Source organism: Sceloporus undulatus, chromosome 6 (genome assembly GCF_019175285.1).
Source record: "Sceloporus undulatus isolate JIND9_A2432 ecotype Alabama chromosome 6, SceUnd_v1.1, whole genome shotgun sequence".
Classification (NCBI taxonomy): Eukaryota; Metazoa; Chordata; class Lepidosauria; order Squamata; family Phrynosomatidae; genus Sceloporus; species Sceloporus undulatus.
Window position 1 is genome coordinate 35,085,323 of NC_056527.1, and position 23,096 is coordinate 35,108,418.

Sequence of the window (23,096 nt, forward strand, 5' to 3'; positions counted from 1 at the left end):
CACCACTAACAACACTGATACTGTTAACCAGCTCCAGGGCCGGCAACAAGCACAGCAGGGAGAAATTATTGATTTACATTTCAGGGTCTAGTACTATTAAAACTGGACCCTACAGTTTTCTCCAAAATACATTGGGGAACATATACCCCAAAGGTGTTATGGGGTTGATGGATGTAACAGTTTCTGCAGTACTTCACCTGAAGCTTACTGGTACCAGGTTGCCCCCTGACATGATACTATTACCAATGCCATGCCACAGCTCCACCACTAACAACACTGATACTGTTAACCAGCTCCAGGGCCGGCAACAAGCACAGCAGGGAGAAATTATTGATTTACATTTCAGGGTCTAGTACTATTAAAACTGGACCCTACAGTTTTCTCCAAAATACATTGGGGAACATATACCCCAAAGGTGTTATGGGGTTGATGGATGTAACAGTTTCTGCAGTACTTCACCTGAAGCTTACTGGTACCAGGTTGCCCCCTGACATGATACTATTACCAATGCCATGCCACAGCTCTCTGGCAGCTTGCAGCAGGGTGGTGCTGACTGACACCATGCTCCGTCCCTTCTCAAACCAAGTGCTGACCTCATGCTAATAGAGAACTGCCAGCATGTGGAACAACAGTGGCCTAGAAAAGGTATTTCAGGAATGAAGTGGACACCTCTGAACAATACTTTCCAACACAGCTTCATCATAAAAGCCCTGACAAGGATCAGAAATTTGTAACTGAATTTATCCTCAAATAAACATAAGAGGCAAAATTTAAACTGGAAAGAAAATTTAATATGACTAGCTTCAGTTCTATAATTCTAAAAATATAAGGCATCTTGAGTTATCCATGCGACTGGACTGCTTTGTTTTACAAACTTCTTTTTGTTAAGAAAATGAAGCTCTAACTCTTATTACCTACGCAGGGAAATTTTCATGACACTTTGGAAGAATGCAAGGTCTCCCTATTGAGAAATCAGCAATACTGACTGATAGCATAAATTGCAGTTAAATTATGCTAACCTCTTGCTTGTAGACCAGGACCACATGTTTCCTGAGCACCAGGGCTATCTTGGCGAACATACCATGGTACAAGTTGACACCTGCGCCATTTGTGTGTCTTCCACCTGCAGAAAGAAAATGACCACATGAACACAAGCCACAGCATTTATCAGAGTTTAAGCTGAGCTAATGCGCAAATGTAACGTTATTAAGACTATTCTGTCCTTTTTAAACATCACTTTCCACATCTGGTTCCCTTTCTTAATTTTAACTTACTATTCATTTACATAAAGAAAAAGTCTACATATTTTGGCTGCCGTTTATCTTCTCTGGATATGGCTTTTTATCTGGATATTGTTACAAGTGACACTTACTTCATGATTTCCATTTCCAGATTTTGCAATTCTTCATTCTGTCATGTTTTTGAAGGATTCAAGTTTTCAGTAATGCACATTAAACTAAGAAGCAGGCCCAGCTCCCTTTTGTACAGTGCCCTACAAGCTCCTTGTTTGTAGCCCCAGACTGCATTTACACTGCAGAATTAATGCAGTTTGACACCGGTTTAACTGTAATGACTCCATCCTATAGAATCCTGGTATTTGCTGTGGCACCAGAGCTCTCTGACAGAGAAGATTAAATATCTCACAAAACTATAAATCCAAAAATTCCATAGCATTGAGTCATGGACCTGCATTTTCTATATTAAAATGTAGAGGAGTAAAGCAGTATCAAACTGCATTAATTCTGCCATTTAGATGCAATCTCAGTATGTATTTATCACTCAAGGAACACCCAAAAGGGATATACAATCCTGGCTATGCAATGCATTTATTTATATTTATATTTATATTTGTTTGATATTTGCAGCTAGAAACATGCATTTGCCATACTGTATGCAATGTATACATGAAAAATGCCATGTTTCTGTAAGAATCTTAAAATGATTTTTACAAAATAAAAATATAAATATTTTTCAAAGAACCTGGAGCAGTCCTTTAACCTATAGTTGTTAGATAGCATCCATCATCCTCAGCAAGCATGGTCAATGGCAGGTGATGATAGCAGTTGTAGTACATCATCTGTGTACCCATATTGGAAGTATTTTCCAAATTTATACAGCAAAGGATTTATACAGCAAACTGTTTTATTCACAATAAATCACAGATTCACAGACAGAAAGCTATCCCTAAAATTACCAGGAACCATACCACACAACACAGTTTCAATTTTTAACCTCCAGTTGTGTTATGCAAAACTTAACATTGAAATCAAGATAATTATTTGCATGTACCCTATTGTCTGAAGTTTTAAATTTGTTTTTATGAAAATGGCCTTCCATCATGCTTTGATAAATGGTGGTAACTTTAATTATAGCTGCAACATTTTCTTTTCCTCCTCTACGTTTTAATATAGAAAATGCAGGTCCAGCAAAAATAATAATAGCGACAAAAATAATGACATTCTGAGTAAGAGAATGGTGAGACAGCCACATTTAAATTATTAAAATAAGTGCGTACAGAATTATTCAGATATGTATTCCATTCAATTATTTATTGCTTGGTATATATTTATATCTTACAAATAAACATTTCACACAAAAGGCTACTCTAACTATGTGCTGCTCAAAGTTTTAACAAAACAAAACAGAAGACTGTGTGAGATTATTTCCTCTAATTTCCATTTTTTTAAAAATATATATACTTTATCTCAACATTTTCAGCATTTCTACCACTGGTGGTGTTTTTTTCACATTCATTTTAGGAAAGAATACATAGGACTCTTCACAATTAAATACCTACATAGCTTGGTTATTCTCCTTCTCCTGTCAGTCATACCTACAGACCTGAGTTGTTTGGGTGAAATTACTGTGGGAACAGCTGCTATAAGTCACTAACTTTTGCTCAAGCACTGAAAGCATAGTGACAGGTAGCTCTATGGCTAGCCAATCTGCTTAGCAAATCATAATTGTGACTTCCTGGGTGCAAGCCTATTTCTGAACTGAGGAAGAGCAGACTTGGAAGTAAGTCATTAAAATGAACTTGAAATTATTTCCCTTTTTTCTTTCAAAACTGAAATCTCATCTAAATAGGTTTTCTGGTCCAAATGGAGATCTTCTGTATTCCCTTATTATCTCAAGATAGATCTGCCCTGCCTAGCTTCTGAAATCAGATGAGATTAGGTGTGTTCAGGACAGTGTGGTAGAATGGGCGCCAAACATTTCTCCTTTAGATGTTTAGGTCTGCAATCCTTCACCACGGACAATGCTATTTGGGACTGATGAGAGCTGTAAGCCACAACATCTTGAGAACCAACGTTTCCTCACCTGCCATGCTAAAACCATAATAGCCATGGGTCTTGCGACTCTTCTTTCAACTGCTCTGGCCTTGCCATCACTAGCATTAGCCATACCTGATCTTTTCCACTTTTTTTTTGCAATATTTTATTTCCCAGATTTCCAAAACTTAGCCATTATTACATTATCATCATATAAAAAGATATCTAGCATGCTAACCTTATTCTCTGATTGATACGATCAGACACAATATGATGGATTCATCGTTGCTTCACAAATGAGCTTAACTATGGCATTTGTAAGTGGTCGTAGCATGCTACTGTCTCAACAAGCCTTCTTTCAATTGCTAAATTAAGATGACAAATTGCCTGTGAAACTCTGGCAATATCCCATTATGGGGAGAAGGAATTAATGTCAGAGCTCAGAAAGCTCCTTTGTGGCTCTGCTGCTCTCTGCGACTCCTTTGCTCCAAAGATAGCAATCACCATCACAAGCTGCTATGCACTCCAACCACAAAAGTCCTAGAAGATATTGGGTTGCTAGATTTTTTCACATGTTACATCTATATCTTAGTACTGGTAGTAATGGTAATGATATAATATTTATATAATAGACATAAGCTTTATTCTGCCAGTGTTTTATATGTATATATTTACATTATGGGGAGGAGAGGAGCAGCCTGAGGGGCTTAGATTATTGAGGATTAATTACTGTGAGCCTTTAACTGTAGCTTGATCAGTAGATTTTTGCAAGTGTGATGACTAGTACCTGCAGCAAAATGTTGCAGTATGTAGAGCTCCAGGATTCCCATTGGTCAGTCATACCCTCTTCCAGTATCCATCTCCACTCCATCCCCTTCCAAGAAGCAGTAAACAATCCTGTGTCAACTGCCCCCTTAAAATTTTTGTTCCTTTTTGTTGCTAAGATTATTTTCATTTTCATTTGCAAAATGTGAGTTCCCTTAAGAAGTATGAGCCCCCCTTTTTAAGATGGACTTTCTATTCTGAACACTTAATGGCCTATATTTAAAGAAAGAGTTTTTTGCTATCTGTGCATATGGATGCCTTCCACATGTGCTGGACCACAACACCTATCATCCTTAGCAAGCATAGCTACAGGGATGAGTGGGACCTGTACTCTAAAAAAAAAATCTGGAAATCACTACGTTGGGAAATATTTGTTAAAGAACTGTAAATGGTTCATTGGCTAAGGTTTGCACGTCCTGTTGCTGATAAAGACAAAAGAAAGGGTCAGGAAAAACAGTTGGCAACCATGAAATTAGCCAGAAAAAGATGATGGCTGGGCTGAGATTATGGTCAGGAATTTTCAGTTGTCATGCATGACCTAAACAGTGACCCAGCACCTATTAAAAGAACTCTAAATTCTGGCAATTTCTATGAGCAAAGCACATTTGTAAAATAAGGACTGTTTGATTAAACTGTGAGATACTCAGATCAAAACTACGAGGCTGTAACAATGTTGTGCATTACAGAAACCTGATTCACTAAGGCTAAAAGGTAGGCGATACTGAAATTCAAAAGAGCTGATACTCTCTTCCTATGGGAACAAACTAATTCCTTCCCCTCCCAGAGGACCAAACCAGACAAACTGTCTAGTCTGTATTTAAAAGTGATGTGATTTAAGTGTTTTGACTGGTGTCCTAGTATGCGTTCTTCCTCAGTTCCATATCTTGCAATAATAGCTTTTTTTTTTCATTATTAGTCATTGAAAGTAAGCATGGGATTAATCTGCATGTCTGACTGCTGTGTTCATATAGCTTAGTGGAAAGCCCACTGTCAGGATAGAAAATATGTTAGTAGTAGGTAATGCATATTCCTTTTAATGTCTAGTTGGAACCAATTTTCAAAAAAAGAAAGAAAGAAGAAAAGAAAAGAAAAGAAAAGAAAGAAAGAAAGAAAGAAAGAGGGGGTTAAATTAAATATTTTTTCTCAGGAATTCAATAGCGAAAGAAGTTAAAGGAACATTTGTCCATGAATATCATCACCTGTAAAACAGGCAGACAGGAGAGGGGTCACAGTCCTTTTCTTCATACAAAGTATCAGGGCAGTCACGACCACCATTTGCAGGGAGCTGCAGTATAACCCGATGTCGAGACTGTTTTGTTACTGAAGCACTCCCTGCAAACAAACATAAAAATGCATCTCCAGTTCAGACATATGACCAACATATTGGAATCATAGTAATGCACAAAAGAGAAGAAAAAAGCTGTAGCAAATAAACAAATTTATGGCTCAAAGGTTTAATAAATTTTTTAAACTGTTTGAAAAGGATAAAAATCATAGCAGGTCAATATGTGATACAGGACCTTAATAATAAAAGCTGAGCAAAACCTACATACAATGGCCAGAAACCTGTTGTTGTCTTCTGTATAAATTCCCCTTCAGAAGCTGGGCATTTTTATTTGATGCAGAACCTCTGCATTTAGCTAAAGTTTACACATGGAATGCCATTGCGCATTTAGCTGTGCATGCACCTGCAATTCATATGCAGATGAACTTATACCTTTCAGTTGTACATTCAGTTACATATTCTAGTGTACATTTAGTTGTGTAATATTACCGTTCAAGACAATGATTGTGTAGTCTCCTCATGCAGAGATTTCTACAACGTAACACTCATACAGGATCTCAACAAATATATATGAAGAAATACCTGCTGCTATCTCATCTCTCATATTCTAGTTCTTTATAAATGAAAATTACCCATCTTCAAAGTCTTTCAGATGTAATGCCTATGTTATTTTACTTAACAGAACTGTACCCTACAAGTTAATATAGTATATTTAAACATTGGGGAATTTCCCCCTGTGTTTATTATAAACCATACTCTGTTACAAATAATAATATAAAATTGGGACGAGGAAACTGTGGCCACCAGATGTTGCTGAACTGTAACATCCACTGGATTCAGCCATTACAGCCAATAGTCTCAAATAATAGGTGTCTAACAACATCTGGCAAGCCACAGGTTCCCTATTCTTGATATAAAACATGATTCCTTCTTTTTTTCTTTTTATATTGTCCCTTTCATTGTTATGTACAGACAAAAATTTGGGGCCTAACACAACATTTCTTCCAAAATGAAATGAACAGACTTCAAATTTTGCTTTCAGACTTTTTTTAATCATACATGTAGACCACCACAATGGACAAAATTCTATCTTCCAGGATGCAGACTTGATTATACAATTTAAGTCCAATTGACTTCAGTGGATTCAGTGATTTGGCTTAGGCAGGATCCAACCCAATTTATGTGCCTGAATCATAAACATTTGCTGATTTCAAAATGGTAGCCTGAATGAATTCCTCCCAAAATTCAAAAATTCAATCCATCTTTTAAAAAGTATGCATACATGTACATTTCTGGAAGCCTATTACAGCCAAAAATATTGCATTAGTTAGATACAACAGTTTGTTGAAGTCTGTTGAAAACAAACATGGGGCTTTTTTTGTCATGAATGGACAAGTACAAAAACATAAGTATTGCCTCACTATTAAGTTCATTAGAGGAAGTGCCTATCTTATTATTTAATATGTTTGGCTACTCTCCTCTCACATCAACATTCTTATTTGTGCGGTGGTTCTCTGCATAAAAATAATAATGACCACAGAGTTTTTATAACTGCCATATTATTAGTAAAGAACAATCGCTTGAAATATTGTGTAGATGCTTCTAATACTGCCAAACTATAGATGACATTGTGCCTGCCACAATGGAAGGAATATGCTCCATTTTTCTCTCTCTAGCCATCATGCTAAACCTTCTAGACTCCTCCTTAAGTCTCCACATGCTCTTTATTTTTCTCAAAAGGTTACAAGTTTAATCTGTCTAATCCTTCATTAGTTAGAGAATGCTCTAATCAGTAACCAGTACGGTTGTAAAAATGACTTTGTATTTCCCTCATTTTTTACAACGTGGAGCATTAACTGTGAACTATAAAGGGTATCTTTTCAGTAGAACAATCCCATGGCTTTTGAAAATAGGTGGCAATGAGTAAGAACCATATGCCACAGGAGGATTAACACATATGAACAAGGAATTATATTATTGACTGCAGCTATGATAGCGCATATTAAGATGGATGTCTCTTGCTAAGCCCCAAAGAGAAAAAAATTGATAAGGCAGAAATGTAGAAGGGATGCTAAGTCAGTTTTATTTTTAAAACATGTTCTGTAATTATAACTGAGTTGCAAATGAAAAGTAAAAGGAAAGTAAGATACTGAATGACTCGAAAAAGCTGTAGCACTGAAAATGTAGCAATATATGCTGAAATACAATGCAGAGGATTATTTGATGTGTTGTTTTAATGGAAAAGAAACACTAAGAATCACTTATTTTTATAATTCCGTTCTTTAGAATTATGCAAAATATATTGTAAAAGTTAAAAAAAATCTTTATTTGCCAAATATTTATGTTCTAAGGGGCTTCAGCTATTTGCATCTTTGTTCTCAGTCTATATTGCTACATCGTAACCACTCTGTTAATTTCATTGAGACTTGACCATAACTTCCACTAAAATGAAGGCACAATGAAAGCAAAGAAGAAATAATTTTAAAATTATTTGCATTAGTGTTTCTCACTCTACTGAACATTCAGATCTCAGATTCTAAGAGGACTAAGTTCTAATGGCGCCTAAAGATTTAGAACGAAGAAACAAGAGTTATTGCCTAGAGTGCAGATGGTTAAATAACAAAATAATTCAATTTTAGAGAGATAGACAGTTGGGCCAGAAGATGTCCACCAGTAAATACTCAGCATCAGTACCTTCTTGACAGGAGGAAGGACAAGGTGTCCAGTCACTGTATGGAGTTACAATACAATCTTTCCTGCAGGGCAGCAAGCAAGGTCTTACAGTCTCAGGTCGAAGGCTTTCAGGACACCTAAAAGGAATAATGACAACACAAAAATTTAAAAAGTATATCATATTGAAAAAAAATATTCAAAAGCTATCACATGGCTGTAGGGCTAAGACATAGTTACAATAATTAGGATTTTAGAAATTGGATAGAAGGACAATATCTCGCATTGATGCACCTACAGGCGGCTTTTCTTGTGGGCGTCCTTCACCAAAAGAGCTACCAATGATATAAAAATATTGTCTGTACACTTGTTATTCCAGGTGGCTTCCAATTATCCCAATGACTGCTAAAAGAACTATTCTGTCCACGTACTTTTAGCAAAGGTTTAATAATTTGTCATGGTGCCAAAACTGTCACATCTTTAAACAGGTCCAATTCTTTATGACTTGCTTTAATGAGGAGGAGGAAAGCTGGATGTATATATACATTACAGCTTTTCCATGGTTAGGGTGAGCTTTACTAATTGTGCCATGGTTAGAAAGTATTATCTGTGTGCTCTTCTGTTTATGCATGTAATGGGAAGAGGAACCCACATCTAATCCTCTCCTGGGAAACACATGGCATCTTAGTTGAACCAAGAGGGGGTGGGCTGTCAATCTACTATATGTCATTGACTGTCAAAAATTAAAAACAAAATTGTTACCATATGGTGGATCCATCATCTTATTCCCTGTCTCAGCTGTTCATCTTAATCCTTGCCTAAGGGAACCTTCAGTGATATAATTGGTCTGTGCTGAAATCTATCTATTGTCTAAACCATTTGTATCTAGATTCTGTATTTCCTTTAAAACAAATTACTAAGAATATAACTACACTACAATTTAACAAATCAATGAATCAATCAAAATACCACTCTATTTTTGATGATCACAAGGTAAGAGTAGCATCTGATAAAAGTAACTTTACGCATCTTTCAAACAATTTAAAACAGCATAATCAAAACAAAACAAATGTCTCCTGTCTTTTCCTCCCTCTCTTCCTCCTCCTTTTCTCCCCACTTCCTTTCTCTGATGTACAAGCTTATTCAAGGTCAAATTAAACTAATTTGCTGAAGTCTGTTACTTTCAAAGTAAGACCAATAATATTGATTTTGTCATATCAAAGTAATCCTTTCTATTAACGAGAGCTGAAAACATGGTTCCCATTTGCACTTCCATGTACCTCTTCTACTCTTTAAAAACTTATTAAATGACATAAACATAATGGTTCAGGGGATCAACTAGCTCCTATCTGTCTCTGAAGTCTATGAAAGCTCATGCTGCCAATTTCTTTCTTTCTTTTCTCTATGTACTGATTCTACACACTAACACGGCTATACCTTTGAATTCTACCAGTTAGTCTCAAAGGTGCTACAAGATCTCTCTACCTATCTGTCTCTGTTTCACAGTGCTGGCTTCCATTCTGTACTGCCATCAGCTCTCTTTCCATTAGTCAAAAAAGCAAAGTATGAAAGTATGGAAACTTGAAACAAAAGGAAATGCCAAAATTTCATGAGCCACCAAGGTAATTTGTTTCTTATAAATGGTGCTTATTTTTATGCTGTACAAATGGAAGGAGGGGATGGAGGAGAGATTTAGAGAGAGATTTAGAGAGAGAGAGAGAGAGAGAGAGAGAATAATCAATTCCATGATATTTACTTTTTGGGTCCTACTTGTCCCACATTGACCCTCACACAGATGACTTTTCTTGTCTGCATTCCAACGGCACAAGTGGCCTCCCCATTCCAGCCAGCAGAAGAATTGAATGCTGACACAGAGACATCCTCTATACATTGACCCCAAGCTCCTGTCTGCCAATAGTACACTGTACATGGGTGTTCATTGCAGTTGCGTGTTTCCTGAAGTGAACTGCTGTTTGGGCACTGAAGTCCACCTGGAAGAAGAATCACGTGAGTGCACAGCAGTAAAAGGAGAACACACTGAAACTATAATTTAAAAGATCAAGCTAAACACACAGGCTTGGCTTTCACTTCTTTGTTGCTGGGATATGAAATTTTAATCAGGACAAGTGAAATCAAACAAAAGCACTGAAACCTAGTTGTCACTGTTTTAAGCCTCTGGGCTTCAGTGCTTCAGACTACAGGTGTGAGTCTATATGACTGAATGCTCCTCTATTCATCATCATCCCTACATACAGAAAAAAACTAGAGAAAAAGCATATTGGGCCACACTCCTCCCCAGTTATTTGGGTTTCTGTATGGAAACTTTCACACATACATATGGACACATGATTTTATAGCATCAAAGAGCACATCAGAAAATTTGTTTCCAAAAGGGTTAAGCACTTAAAAGTATGTATTTATTAGAGTGATTAGTAAAACAGAAATACAATATTTGATTATTGTGGAAAGATGTACCAGCTTCCACCAGCTCTAACTGCTCTAAATAAAAGTCATCTGTACCATGTTAATAACAACTGCCACCTTGGTACAGCTATGTTTATGTATGTATTTACACACACACACACATTATTAACTTAAAAAAATTAAATGGTATGTTCTGGCTCAAAAAAAAAAACCCAAAAAACAAAACAAAACCCTTCTTAAACTCCATGAAAAAAGAATTTGCAGTTTTTACCAGAGTACTGCTGAAATCCTCAGAAATGTGCATTATCACACATGTGGCCATCTGCTTTGTATGCATTCAGATGGCTGTGCATTTTTGGCAGAGGGTGAACAGATGCAAACAGATGCAAATTTGCACAGGAAGGTGAAGACAATTAACTGTCAATACAAACGTGTGAAATTATGCATCAGTTCACATAGTACACTTGCATGTAGACTAGCCTCTTATACTATCACCAGGACTTGCTTTCTCTGACATCACCAGAGGGCATTCCTAGTTATCAGTTTCTGGCCCTCGAGTTTTAGACTTGAGAGGGAAACCACAGCTGCAGATGTCAGATGCTGATACATCAGGAAAAAAATATGCAAATATTTCTGATTTGTTAAGGAGTCACAGTTGTCCATCCCCACATTACATCACACAATCTCAATTGTTTTTGTTTTACACCCATTAGTAACTGAATGAACACACCCATAGAATAGCACAGAACATTAAATATTTGATAAACTACTGTCTAAACTATAATTGATTCATTAAAGTGCTTAATCAGCTAAATGCTTCTAGGCCTATGTTTGGTGAGAATGCTTTAGAAAAAGCTGTCTTCGAAAACCAACCCATATAATCTGGGCAAGTGTGGGCATGACACCTTGAAGGAACATAAATCAAACATATAGATTACTCGTGGTGCATTTTTCTAAGAATGAGAAAGTATTGTTCTTTGAAAAGTATGCCAGGAGTCTGGTTCAGGTATGCGATGTGGCCGAATTAGGCACAGAGGCATGCAATAATCTCCTATATGTTGAAATATGGACAAGACCTAGAACCAATTACAGGGTTATTTGTGAGCAGTTGAGGTGGAAATGGCCTTCAGCTGTATGTATTACCGTATCTTAATCACCTGCTGAGGTAGCTTTCTTTTGTGACTCACTTTTTCTTAGCTTTTTTTCTTTTGCACTATATTTTGTCTTACCCTTACCTACATCCACTCATAATTTAATTTGATCAGACTACACTGAAAACTCTAAAATGCCTGGGGGTACATCAGCTCAATGACTTTGGCAAAGCAATTTTAGCCAAAGGCACAAGAGGCTGCCTGAGAGGAAGGTCAAAAGGACCACTCCCCCCCCCCCCGCCACCGCCATGTGATACAGAAGTCAACCAGAATAGTATTTATTCATGAGGATGGAAAAGAGTTACAGTGGAGGGCAGGAAGCCACACATATCTGCTCCATCTTAAAACACCTCAGTTTTGCTTCCCATCCAATATATGCCCCTTTAGCCTGCCTATTGACTCTTGACCATACAATGTAGCCACACTGCAGTTATAACAGGTTGATACCATCATAACTGCCATGGCTCCATCAAATCCTGTGAGATTTGTAGTTTGGTGAAACATTTAGATATGTCTTCTACAGTGAATTAGTCTACCCCATTGTAATTTATGACTTAAAGCACTCTGGTGAAAAATTCTAAGTACCCCAATAAACTACAAAGCCAGAATTCTACTGGATGGGACCACAATAGTAAAATTGGTAACAAAGCACTATAGTTGTATAGTGAGGAGATATCTTTGGTGGTTTATAAGAAATTTTCTTGACAGTTATACTTGTGAAGGGTTTTTTTAAAAAATAAACTATTCACTGTCTTCAAAACAAGCAAAGTTATGAGATGTAAACATGGTACAGCATCAGGAAAAGAAGTCTGCCTGGATAATTCTTGCCAAACTATAGACAAAGCTTTGGCTTTGGGAAAGAGAGACAATTTGTTTCCCAGTAATTGGACGTAAACATATCCTGGCTACTACTTTACATATAAATGTGACTTAAGATTTTAAAACTGAAAAACTTCCAACTGTCTAGAAGAGGCTTTGCTGTAAAAATGAAAACCAATGCAAGTCAGCAATACCCAAATCAGCCTATGCATTCTGGCAGAGTTCCTCCAAATCATTTACCATTTGGCCTTTTCCTTCTCAGACTGTCTCCCCACTAATGTATTAATTTAAATTTGGCGTCATCAATTCCCCCAAAGGTTGTTGCTGAAATTCAGCAATATTTTAAAGACTTCAGGGGCTTAAAGCTGGGTTGTCAAGATATGCAGCTTACCTCTAGAGCGGATGTGGTTTATAGATTCCATTCTGCCTAAGGGCCCTTACACACTATACAATTACAGCCCTATGGTAATGTAACTACCATAGCAGTATCTTATGCAGTACAAATTCTGTAAATTCTGGATGAGAAGACTGAAAACCTTTGGTAAACTGAAAATCCCAGGATTTTATAAGATGACACTATGCCAGTTAAAGTGGAGTCAGAACATCATAACTATGGAGTGTGAAATCTGCTAAGATCTACTTTCTACAAAATCCTCATGCTATCAATGACCTACTCACCTAATGTTTTTATCTTTTGTCTTTTAACTGATATGTTTTAAATGGTTTTAATTCTATGGATGGTTTAATTTCATTTTAGCAATACCTTTCATGTGCTTTTACTTTTGTCTTTCTAAGTGCTATTAACTATATTTATTTCAATTTTTTGTTAACTGCCTTGCATCCTATTATTGGGGAAAGGGTAGGCTATAAATGAAAGAAGAAAGGAGGAGCAGGTGGGGATGTACACCCACGGAATAGGAAACGTGTTTTATGTCTGTCCCACAAGCTGCCTTAATCTAATACTAACTCCTTTTTCTTTTCTTTTTTGTAGGCATTATACTGTAGATATTCCATGGAGATTTATCTAGTGCCCATTGCCAAGTAAATAAATTGAGTCTACAAAAATATTTTTGCCCTCAAAAAAACAATGTCATTAAGAATCTCTAAGATTCTCAATACCTTCAGTTTTAGTCAGTTGGCTAAATCATGGAATAAGACATGGAGAAATAAAACATGCATTGTATGATAACCCACAATCATAAGATTAGAGGGACCCACAACAACAAAAAACTCCAGCTTCAATTCTTGACATTTCCAGGTACAGTAGCTGGATTGCAGAAGACATTTACCCAAGACTGAGATCATGGAGAGCCAACATCAAATGATAATAGGTTAGATAGCTTTTCCCAACCTGGGAACCTCCAGATAGAATAGTCCTCAGCCATTGTAGCTAATGTCCATAATACCTGAGGGTGATGAAACAGGTCCAAGTACACTGAGGGCACCAGGTTGGGACTAGGCTGGTTTAGATGAAGAAAAGATGTATTTGATTAGCTTTTTAAAAAAAAAATTGACTGAATCCTACCTACCTAAAGTAAAACCACTGAAGGAATGGGATTTACCTATGTGTTGACTTCCCAATCAATAATTCACTGAATGGATCCATTCTAGTTGGGACTAACTAACAGGTCTCCAGCCAGTTCTCTGTTTTTAGTCCCTATAGACTCATCTGGTTAGTTTTTTTCTATTATTATATGAACATATGGTTTGAATGGACTGTCAGCAAATTATGAACCGTCCCTTTAAAGTACAAGTAATACAAATCATATGACCTGCACTTATTTAGAGATTAAGTGTTAATTTTGAATTGACAGTTGCAAGATGAAAACAGTGGTAACAATATGTCTAAGATGGGGATCATAGTAAATGGTTATAACATTTTTCCCATAGTATTTTAATTTATTTTTTTACTATCCCCTGAAGACACATGTTTGTATTTAAAATGTATTGGGAAATTTGGAAGAAATCCCATCAATAAGCATGTCTTGGATGATTAGCTTTGCAATCTTTTAATTTTAATTATATTTTTAACTCCTTTGGGGGCTAAACTGAAAAGCAATTTATTTTGCAGGCGGCGGGGCACTAGGGTTGTCACCCAAGAAGAACAGGGGGCAGCAGCCCAAAAGAGTTTGGAGACCACTGGTTTAAATACTTTTTAACTTTTGTTATTTTGTAATTTTTTTCTCCTTGAAATTGATAGAGAAATAATAATAATAATAATAATAATAATAATAATAATAATAAATTTTATTTATATCCCGCCTTTACAATATTTTGATCAAGGCGGCTTACAATACAGATAAAAGCATATCGATAAAAAGTTAAAAACAGCATTAAAAAAGAGCATTAAAAATGGCACTTTACTCCAATTAAGTTAGCTAGAAGTACAGGTAGCACATCTTCTAAGTGCTGGAGGGGTTGTGATTGTATGGGTACATTTACACACAGGTGAGTACGGCCCCATACTGACAGGCCAAAATAAAGCTTTGGAGCTATGCTATTTAAATGATGCATGCGTACTAAGAGTCCAGAAACCGCACCAAAGCCACAATCCAGTCCTAAGGACTAGAGCGCAGCTTTGGCACAGCTTCTGGACTCTTAGTACGCCTGCATCATTGAAACAGCATACCTCCTAAGTGAGCCGAAGCAGCTTTATTTTGGCCTGTCTGTATGGGGCCTACATTGTGATAAGATTTATCAATTTTGGGTCTCTGTACTTTCAGTTATTTCAAGTATCACAAACCAACGCCTTTCCCCTTGCCCTTAGTCCGTATTTAATGATAATAATAAAAACCTAAAATAAAAATATATAATGTGTTTCCTTCCTGCTATTATTCATTTGGAGATAGCACAGAACTGGAAGATGGGTTGCTTACTCATGGAGAACTGATGACAAAAGAGCTGTAACACCTGATTAATGGTAAAGTTATCAGACAGGATCAACAGCCCCACTTCATGTCATATGCCTTTTGAGAAGACTTTTGACTTTTGTTAATTTTTTAGAACAACCTCCTCTGCCCCCATCTCAAGACCTGAACTGATTTGACCTATTTGCTCCATGATATATATTGTATTCATGAATTTTTAACTTTTCTTAATGGATTATGATTTCAGTAAATTTTAATTAATTTTTAAAAAGAATAAAATGCAATTTTAAAAAAACTATGTGTTTTAAAATCTATTGTAAGCCACTGCAAGTCTTGAGTTGGGAAAAAGGCATGATACAAATAAATAAATGAAACAACCAGTTTACAGACATCGACAGCTATTACCAAAACTGAAAACAGGGAATGGCCTCCAGTAGACTGTGGCCTATAAAAACAATGACAGCATATACTGCTGCAATGAGTAAAATATTACCACATACTGCTGAAGGTGAAAAGACAGCCACCATTTGTCAGGCAGCACACGGCAAAATTCCAAAGTGGATTTAGTGCCATGCCGAAGACAATAGATTTGATTGAAATAAAGCTTAAAAGCTATAATCTAAACTGATATGGTTTGAATTTGGAATTTAATCTAGGAAGTTAAAGTGACATGTCAGCAACTTTCAAAATGATATTATGGTTCTGGCAGATCTTTTATTCATAAATTCTATGCAGTCTCCAGTGCTCAGGTTTAATAAAACTATTTAAGAACACATGCAACTGTTTTGATACAATTATTTATAATTTGTATGGATGTCATATTTTTACACAATTCTCCCAAGCCATTTCCTGTCCAGATTACTGATCATACTCGAGCCTGCTTAATTTCTCATGTTCCTAGATAAGAACTGGGCCATGTACAAAGTCTGTTCATAGTAGTCCCTTCACAGCAAAGATGAGGAAGGTGTAGCTTGTGGACCACATGAATCCTGAGCCCTACTTTTCTGGCCCCTAAAGCCCCCCCCCCCCAGCAGTCTCACAGAATCGCAGAGCCATGCCCAATTTTTTTAAAAAGAGCATTTTTCCCCACCCTGAACTGCATGCAAATTTGCCTTCCCCTGCCCTAATCCATTTGTTTGGATTTCAGCCAAAGTAACAATTGGAAGTGATAGGGAATGATCTCTCGTGTACCCCAACACAACAGTGTAGCCTATGGAGGTGCTGGAGTGAAACTTGGGAGGTGGCTTGCAGTTGCCCACCCTGAACTAAAGCAACTCCCATCATCCTTCTAAGTGAATGAAGCTTTTAAAGCTGTTATCTCTGTGAATGCCTCCTTACATTATGAAAGTAACTATGGCTGCAACCACACCACAGAAATAAGATAATTTGTCACCACTATAACTGCCATAACTCAATGCTAGGAAATTCTGGGAACTGTAGTTTTGCACGACATTTAGCATTCTCTGTCAGAGAGCACTGGTGCCACAACAAACTACAATTCCCAAAATTCCATAGCTTTGAGCCAAGGCAGTTAAAGTGCTATCAAACTGGATTATTTCTGCAGTGTGGATGCAGTCTATGGCCCGGTCCATACCTTTCAGAATGTCAGGGCTGGCGGTGGCCTATTTCCCTCTAGAGGAAAGCCACAGCCCCCAAACTGCACGGCTTCCCTCTGGAGTAAAAAGAACCTGGTGTTTCTGAGTTCTTTTTAAGGTGCCAGAGTGACGTTGTGAGTGCGCCACTGGCGCACTCGCGACATAAGCAACCTTGCAGACACTGAATGACGCTTACGTCACAATGGTGGCGCCCGTGTACATGGGATGGCACCATTAGTATGCCACCACTCCGTACTAGGATTAGGAACCATGCAGTTGGTGCACGGTCCGTTACCCTAGTATCACGGCCGCCATGCTCCTTTCAGCCCATCTGTCTCGGGCCTATGTTTCACATCGTATTTATCTGTTAATATAAGATAAAGCACAGTAAAATTCAACTATTCACAAGAATAGAGAGTTACCTAAACATACCCACAGACGTCATTTTAAATGTGATTCCATATTTTCCCTACCTTTCTCTGTAACATAGTCTTTTCCTTAACCTCCCTTTGGAACCCTTTCTATTGTTAACTTCTAAACCAGGGCTGGGGAATGTGTGGCTTTCCAGCAGTTTCTTGATTGTGACTGCCATGAACTTATGGTATGAACAACAATAACCATTAATAAACGATGATGGGAGTTGCAGCATAACAACTTTTGAAAGGCAACACATTTCCCATCTGTGTTCTAGCTAAGCAAGTTAATATCTTGAAACTGTCAATTCTTAAGCATATCTGTGAGACCAACCCATCCCATGAAAGATTGAGTATATGTATTGAAATGGCCCACGGCTAGGAGAATGCCACAGATCCAGAGTGCAATTTACCAGTTAAGTATTCTGCAAAGTCATCATTACTATTTCCTAGGATTCATCTTGGCAGTGGCCAGGAGCCATTTTCATGAGTACATTGGCTGAAAATATCATTTAGAATCAAACATTTAATAGCCAAGGACTGAAAATCCATAACTTGGAAGTACTGTTCTGATTTAAATTAAAATTATTTAAATACACTTTCTTTTCCTGCAGCAATGGAGTTGCCCATTTGTTTCAGTGATATCATTATCAAATTCTCTCACAGATTGGGTATGCATGCTTAGCTTTGTGTAGAACATCTTAATTTATGGATGTCTCTTGCAATGTTTAATTTGTTTACAGTCTCCTGAGACCCTATGTATGTGCATACATATAACATCAGAGTCCATACACCAATTAAATTTGATTGTCCTTTTTGAAAAGGTGGAGGAACACCTTTTCTGAAAATGCAATAAAACACAGATTAATATTTTTTAAAAATACTTCAGATAGTAATTCATCAGGAAAAATACCTAAAAGGTCAAAGCTATACTATCTGACCATTCCTCATTACTCCCTATTAGTGTTCAAAAGATTATATTAGGAATTCAGTCATATATACCAAGGTTGCTGAAGGACGTGACCTTACCTTCACCTGGATATGCCAAGATGGAGCGAGCACGCATCTGTTTTCCTTCTGTGGTTTTTCCTGAGCAGGTGTGAGAACAGGAAGACCATCCTGACCATGTGCTGAGAACACAGTCCTTTGGGCATGGAACTTCACAGACAATGGGGACTGGATAGATAGCATCTCTGCACAGCTGTCTATCAATCTCTTCTCCTGGGAAAGAAAAAGCCAGTAGCAGTCTATCATTGCTAATTTAACTTAAATTGAACGGTCTCAAGCCAGATGGGAACACAAATAAATTAGATTTTGGTGTGTGTGTGTTTTTTTTTTAAAGACAAACTGATTAGTCATCAAAATGTCTTTATACCATACATTCTATCTCTCCATCTACCTATGTACACGTATTACAACACTCAAATGTCTTCAAGCATTTAAAATTAATCTGCAAATAAGGTGAAGGAGAAATGCATACTTATGGTTTGGAACTATTAGGCCAAAAACTAGCAAGGAAACTAAATTAAAACTACAGAGCACCTCCATGTGAATAATCTCCCACTCTCTCTTCCCCTTTCTGTATCAGCTGGAAAATTATCTAAAACGATGCAAATTCAGACCTCAATGAGATTTTGGACCTAGTCCATTAACTACTTTGGAGCCTCCCAAACACTTCAGTTTTCTATTTTTCTTCTCCCCCAGAATACACTGGTGCAACAAGTTTAATCAGACTTGATATTTACACAGGTTGAGCATCCCTTATCCGGAAATCCAAAATCTGAAATACTCCAAAAGCCTAAATCTTTTGAGCTCCAACATGATACTTTAAGGCTTTGATTTTGGAATACACAAGTAGTGTAATGCATGCTGTATTTGTGAGCCTAGAGAGAGATGGAAGGATCTGTGAAATGCCAAGAGGCATAGATTGATACAAGCACTAGGTGTGGATTTCTGCCATTTCATAGACCCACATCTCTCTTTCTAACCACGTCTTTCTCCCATCTCTCATGTCACTCTTCAGCCACACAAATACAGTACAGGTACATACTACACTACTTGTATTCCGAAATAAAAAAAATTGAACTCTAAAACATTTTTGGTCCCAACCATTTCTGATAAGGAATATTCAACCTGTACTTAGCTTGACTTAGTTTGGTTTGGGTCAGTATTGCATGCAGTGTGGTATGAAATAAGCTCCATTGATTGTAGGTGTTGCCATTCTAACTTTAGTTTCATTCAAATCATAAGCAAAACTATAAACCTCAAGCTAGGTACTGCTGTGTACATTTTCTAGTATATAAGTATACTTTCTCATTTTTACATGCAGGTAAACATTTGAAATTTAAGGTAATGTTTGGTACAAGGGCTTCTTTCTGTAAGTATAGTAAAAATTCTTTGGAGGAAACATTAAAAAAAAATTTTTTTTTGATCCAGCTTCATCTTCCAGCAACCACACAGTAAATACTTAAAATATCGGAGTAATTTGGTTGTTTATATTAGGTTTTGACATTGTGTCACCTTGAAAGGGGCAAATGGCTCAAGAACATTATGTGTGGCTTTTCCTTAGAGATTTCTCTGCAGTTCAGGGAGTCAGTAGTTTCAATACAGAATGTGATGAGAGAGTCATACGATAATGTGGTTACATAAGGTTGATTCCGCCCCCAATAATAATCCACAATATCTTTTAATAAAATCAAGATATATTCATTAGGAAATGCAAGATTATGATATAAAAACATGTGAGTTGTTTTGTTTTTTAAAAATATATTTAACTATTACATTCAAGACAGAAATCAATATTGCTTAATTGTCTAAGGTTTAGTCAATGAAATCCTGATGCTAAGGAAATCTGTTGCGGGAAGAAATCTGTTATTTATAGCATTTGCTTTCAGTTAAATCTATGGTTTGTCTCATGAAAAAAACAGCTATTCTTATCAAACATGCTGAAAGTAGGGAAGTGTTTTATTTTTTGGTCACACCAAAATGTGATGAAATGTTGGCAGTTGGCATATATCTTATATGACAGAGAGATAGTTTAGGTACAGAGGAAGTCGCAGCTGTGCTCCCAAATCCCCCCCCCCCCAGTATTTCCACATAGGACAGGAGTTTGACTGGCAGCTGGAAAATGCAGCAGCATGTGATTGCAACCTCTTTAAAAATTGAAATTACCCAAAGGCAATAACACACTGTCACCCACTACATACTGAAGTGATATATTCAAATCCAGACTACCACTAGGCAAGTCTTATCTGACTGGAGGCAACAATATGGAACATGGCAAGAATTTCCATTAGTAAATTCTTAGAGAGCAGGTATGCAATTTAAATTGAATTGTTTCTTATATATCACTAATAATTTTATGAACAACTTGACCTTTGTGGGCCTCACACTTTATTTCATAATGTAATAGGCTACCCAGGAAGCAATCAACCATGTGCTGTGAAAGAAATTCCAACAGAAGGATCGCCATCAGTTGGCAGAAATCTCAGCATAAAGTAGCTATTGTCAATAGCACCACACTTTATTGAATATGCTTACAAAAAAAAAAAAAAACCACCAACCCTTAGTCTTGCTTCATATGAGTTCCTCTGAGCCTCCTGGATAAAAAGGCACACAGCTGATATGGGAATGCTTAATTATTCTGGGTGCAACTAGAAACCTGCAAGGCTACCCTAGTTTCACGGAAACTCACGTTTACTGAACAAAAGCTGCTGTTTGAATGCTTGAGCCTTATGTAGGTGTTCCCTAAGGAGGTACAATAAGCATGTGAGGAGGGGAATGTGATAATCTTTTCTCTGTTACAGATCTCTTTAAATTAAGAGTGGCGGACTGAAAAGGAAAGCTTTCATTCTCAGTGGAACAGCAGAGACAGAGAGAGCATGGCTAGTATGAGCCACCTTAATGGGTTTACTGTAAACACTTAGAGAACTTCTGAATAGGGCAATCATGCAGCAAATAAGTTTATATTCTCATGGAGAAAAGCCAACAAGACTACTAAACAGCACAATCCTATGCATATCTAGCCAGAAAAAAAGCATTACCACGTTTAAAGGGCAAAGTCCTTAGAAAGTATTTTTGTTGTTGTTAACCTTCCTCGAGTCCATCTCGACCCATGGGGACCCTTGGACATCTCCAAGACTCCCTACCCTCCACTGCTCTTCTTAGTTCCTGTAATTTCGCATCCATGACTCCTTAATAGAGTCCATCCATCTACCATGTGGTTTTCCTCTCTTCTGCGTCCCTTCATCTTTCCTAGCATTATTGTTTTTTTTTTTCCAACGAACTGTGCCTTCTCATGATGTGACCACAGTACAACAGCCTCAGTTTAGTCATTTTGGCTACCAGGGAGATTTCTGGCTTGATCTGCTCTAGGACCCATTTGTTTGTCTTTTTGGCTGTCCATGGGATCCTCAGCACTTCTCCAGCAGTACATCTCAAATGAATGGATTGTCTTTCTATCTGCTTTCTTAACTGTCCAGCTCTCGCATCCATACATGGTAATATATACAATGGCTTCTACAATTCTAACTTTTGTGCTCAGTTGGATATCTTTGCATTTTAGGATCTTTTCTAGTTCTTTGATAGCCACTTTCCCCATTCTTAATCTGCTTCTCATTTCTTGACTGCAGTCACCATTGGTATCAATGTTTGATCCCAGGTATGCGAATTGTTTTACTATTTCTATTTCCTCATTGTCTAAGTTGAATTTTTGTAGCTTCTCCATGGTCATTATTTTTCTTTTCTTTACATTCAACAGTTAACCTGCTTTTGTATTTTTTTCTTGATCTTTGATAGTAGTTGCTCTAGGTCTGTGATGTTTTCTGCTAGTTGTATGGTGCCATCTGCATATCTTAGATTGTTGATATTTTTCCACCTACAGTATTTTTGTTCCTTCTTCTTATGCCTCCAAGCCTGCTTTACGTATAATATATTCTGCATATAAGTTGAACAGGTAGGTTCAAAGGCTGCAGCCTTGTCTGACCCCTTTGCCAGTTGGGAACCACTCTGTTTCTCCATGTTCTATTCTGACAGTAGCTTCTTGTTGTGAGTACAGATTCCTCATCAGGATTATCAGATGGGTTTGGACTCTCATGTCTTTGAGGGTGTTCCATAGCCTTTTGTGATCTATGCAGTCAAAGATTTTCTATAAAACGCATGCTGATTTTCTTTTGGATTTTTTTCTTTTTTTTTGGTATGCTCCATTTTCCATCATATGTTTGCCAAGTGGTCTTTAGTGCCTCTTCCTTTCCTGAACCCTGCTTGGACTTTGGGGATTTCTCTCTCCATGTATGGTGGAGTCTATGTTGCAAAATTCTGAGCATAATTTTGTTTTATGGGAGATGAGAGGTATGGTTCTATAGTTGCTGCAGTCTTTTGTATCTCCTTTTTTGTGTAGATGGGCATGTATATTGATTGTTTCCAATCTGTTGGTCATCATTTTGTTTTCCATATCTGGTGACAAGTGCTTGTTAGCACTAGAGTTGGTTATGTCAGTGTGTAATGAAGCAATTTGATTGGCATATCATCTGTTCCTTGTGATTTATTTTTCTCTATTTCTCTTATTGCAGCATACACCTCGCTTTTTAGAATTTGGGGCTCATCTTAATATGGCTCTAGAAAATATGTTTAGCCTTTAAAAGATATGATATGAATGAGGGTGATAAGTGAAGAAACAGCCATCAATTAGGAAATTTCTAATTTCATCTACAAAATGGAATAAAACAATTGCAATATATGTTGTTAAAACATCATTCCTACATTATAATCACTGCC

At 37.1% G+C, this 23,096-nt stretch overlaps 1 protein-coding gene across 6 annotated transcripts in view; it reads right to left on the reverse strand.

Moving 5' to 3' along the window:
- Positions 1 to 23,096, reverse strand: part of THSD7A (thrombospondin type 1 domain containing 7A) — a 293,837-nt gene that overhangs the window by 81,108 nt on the left and 189,633 nt on the right. For all 6 annotated transcript variants that reach the window (XM_042475198.1, XM_042475201.1, XM_042475199.1 and 3 more), the window contains 5 exons: positions 18,351 to 18,542; positions 9,809 to 10,043; positions 8,077 to 8,192; positions 5,297 to 5,429; positions 1,020 to 1,123 (listed from right to left, as the gene is read on the reverse strand). In XM_042475198.1, coding sequence (XP_042331132.1) covers positions 1,020 to 1,123; positions 5,297 to 5,429; positions 8,077 to 8,192; positions 9,809 to 10,043; positions 18,351 to 18,542 — 780 coding nt within the window. The remainder of the gene's footprint in view (positions 1 to 1,019; positions 1,124 to 5,296; positions 5,430 to 8,076; positions 8,193 to 9,808; positions 10,044 to 18,350; positions 18,543 to 23,096) is intronic.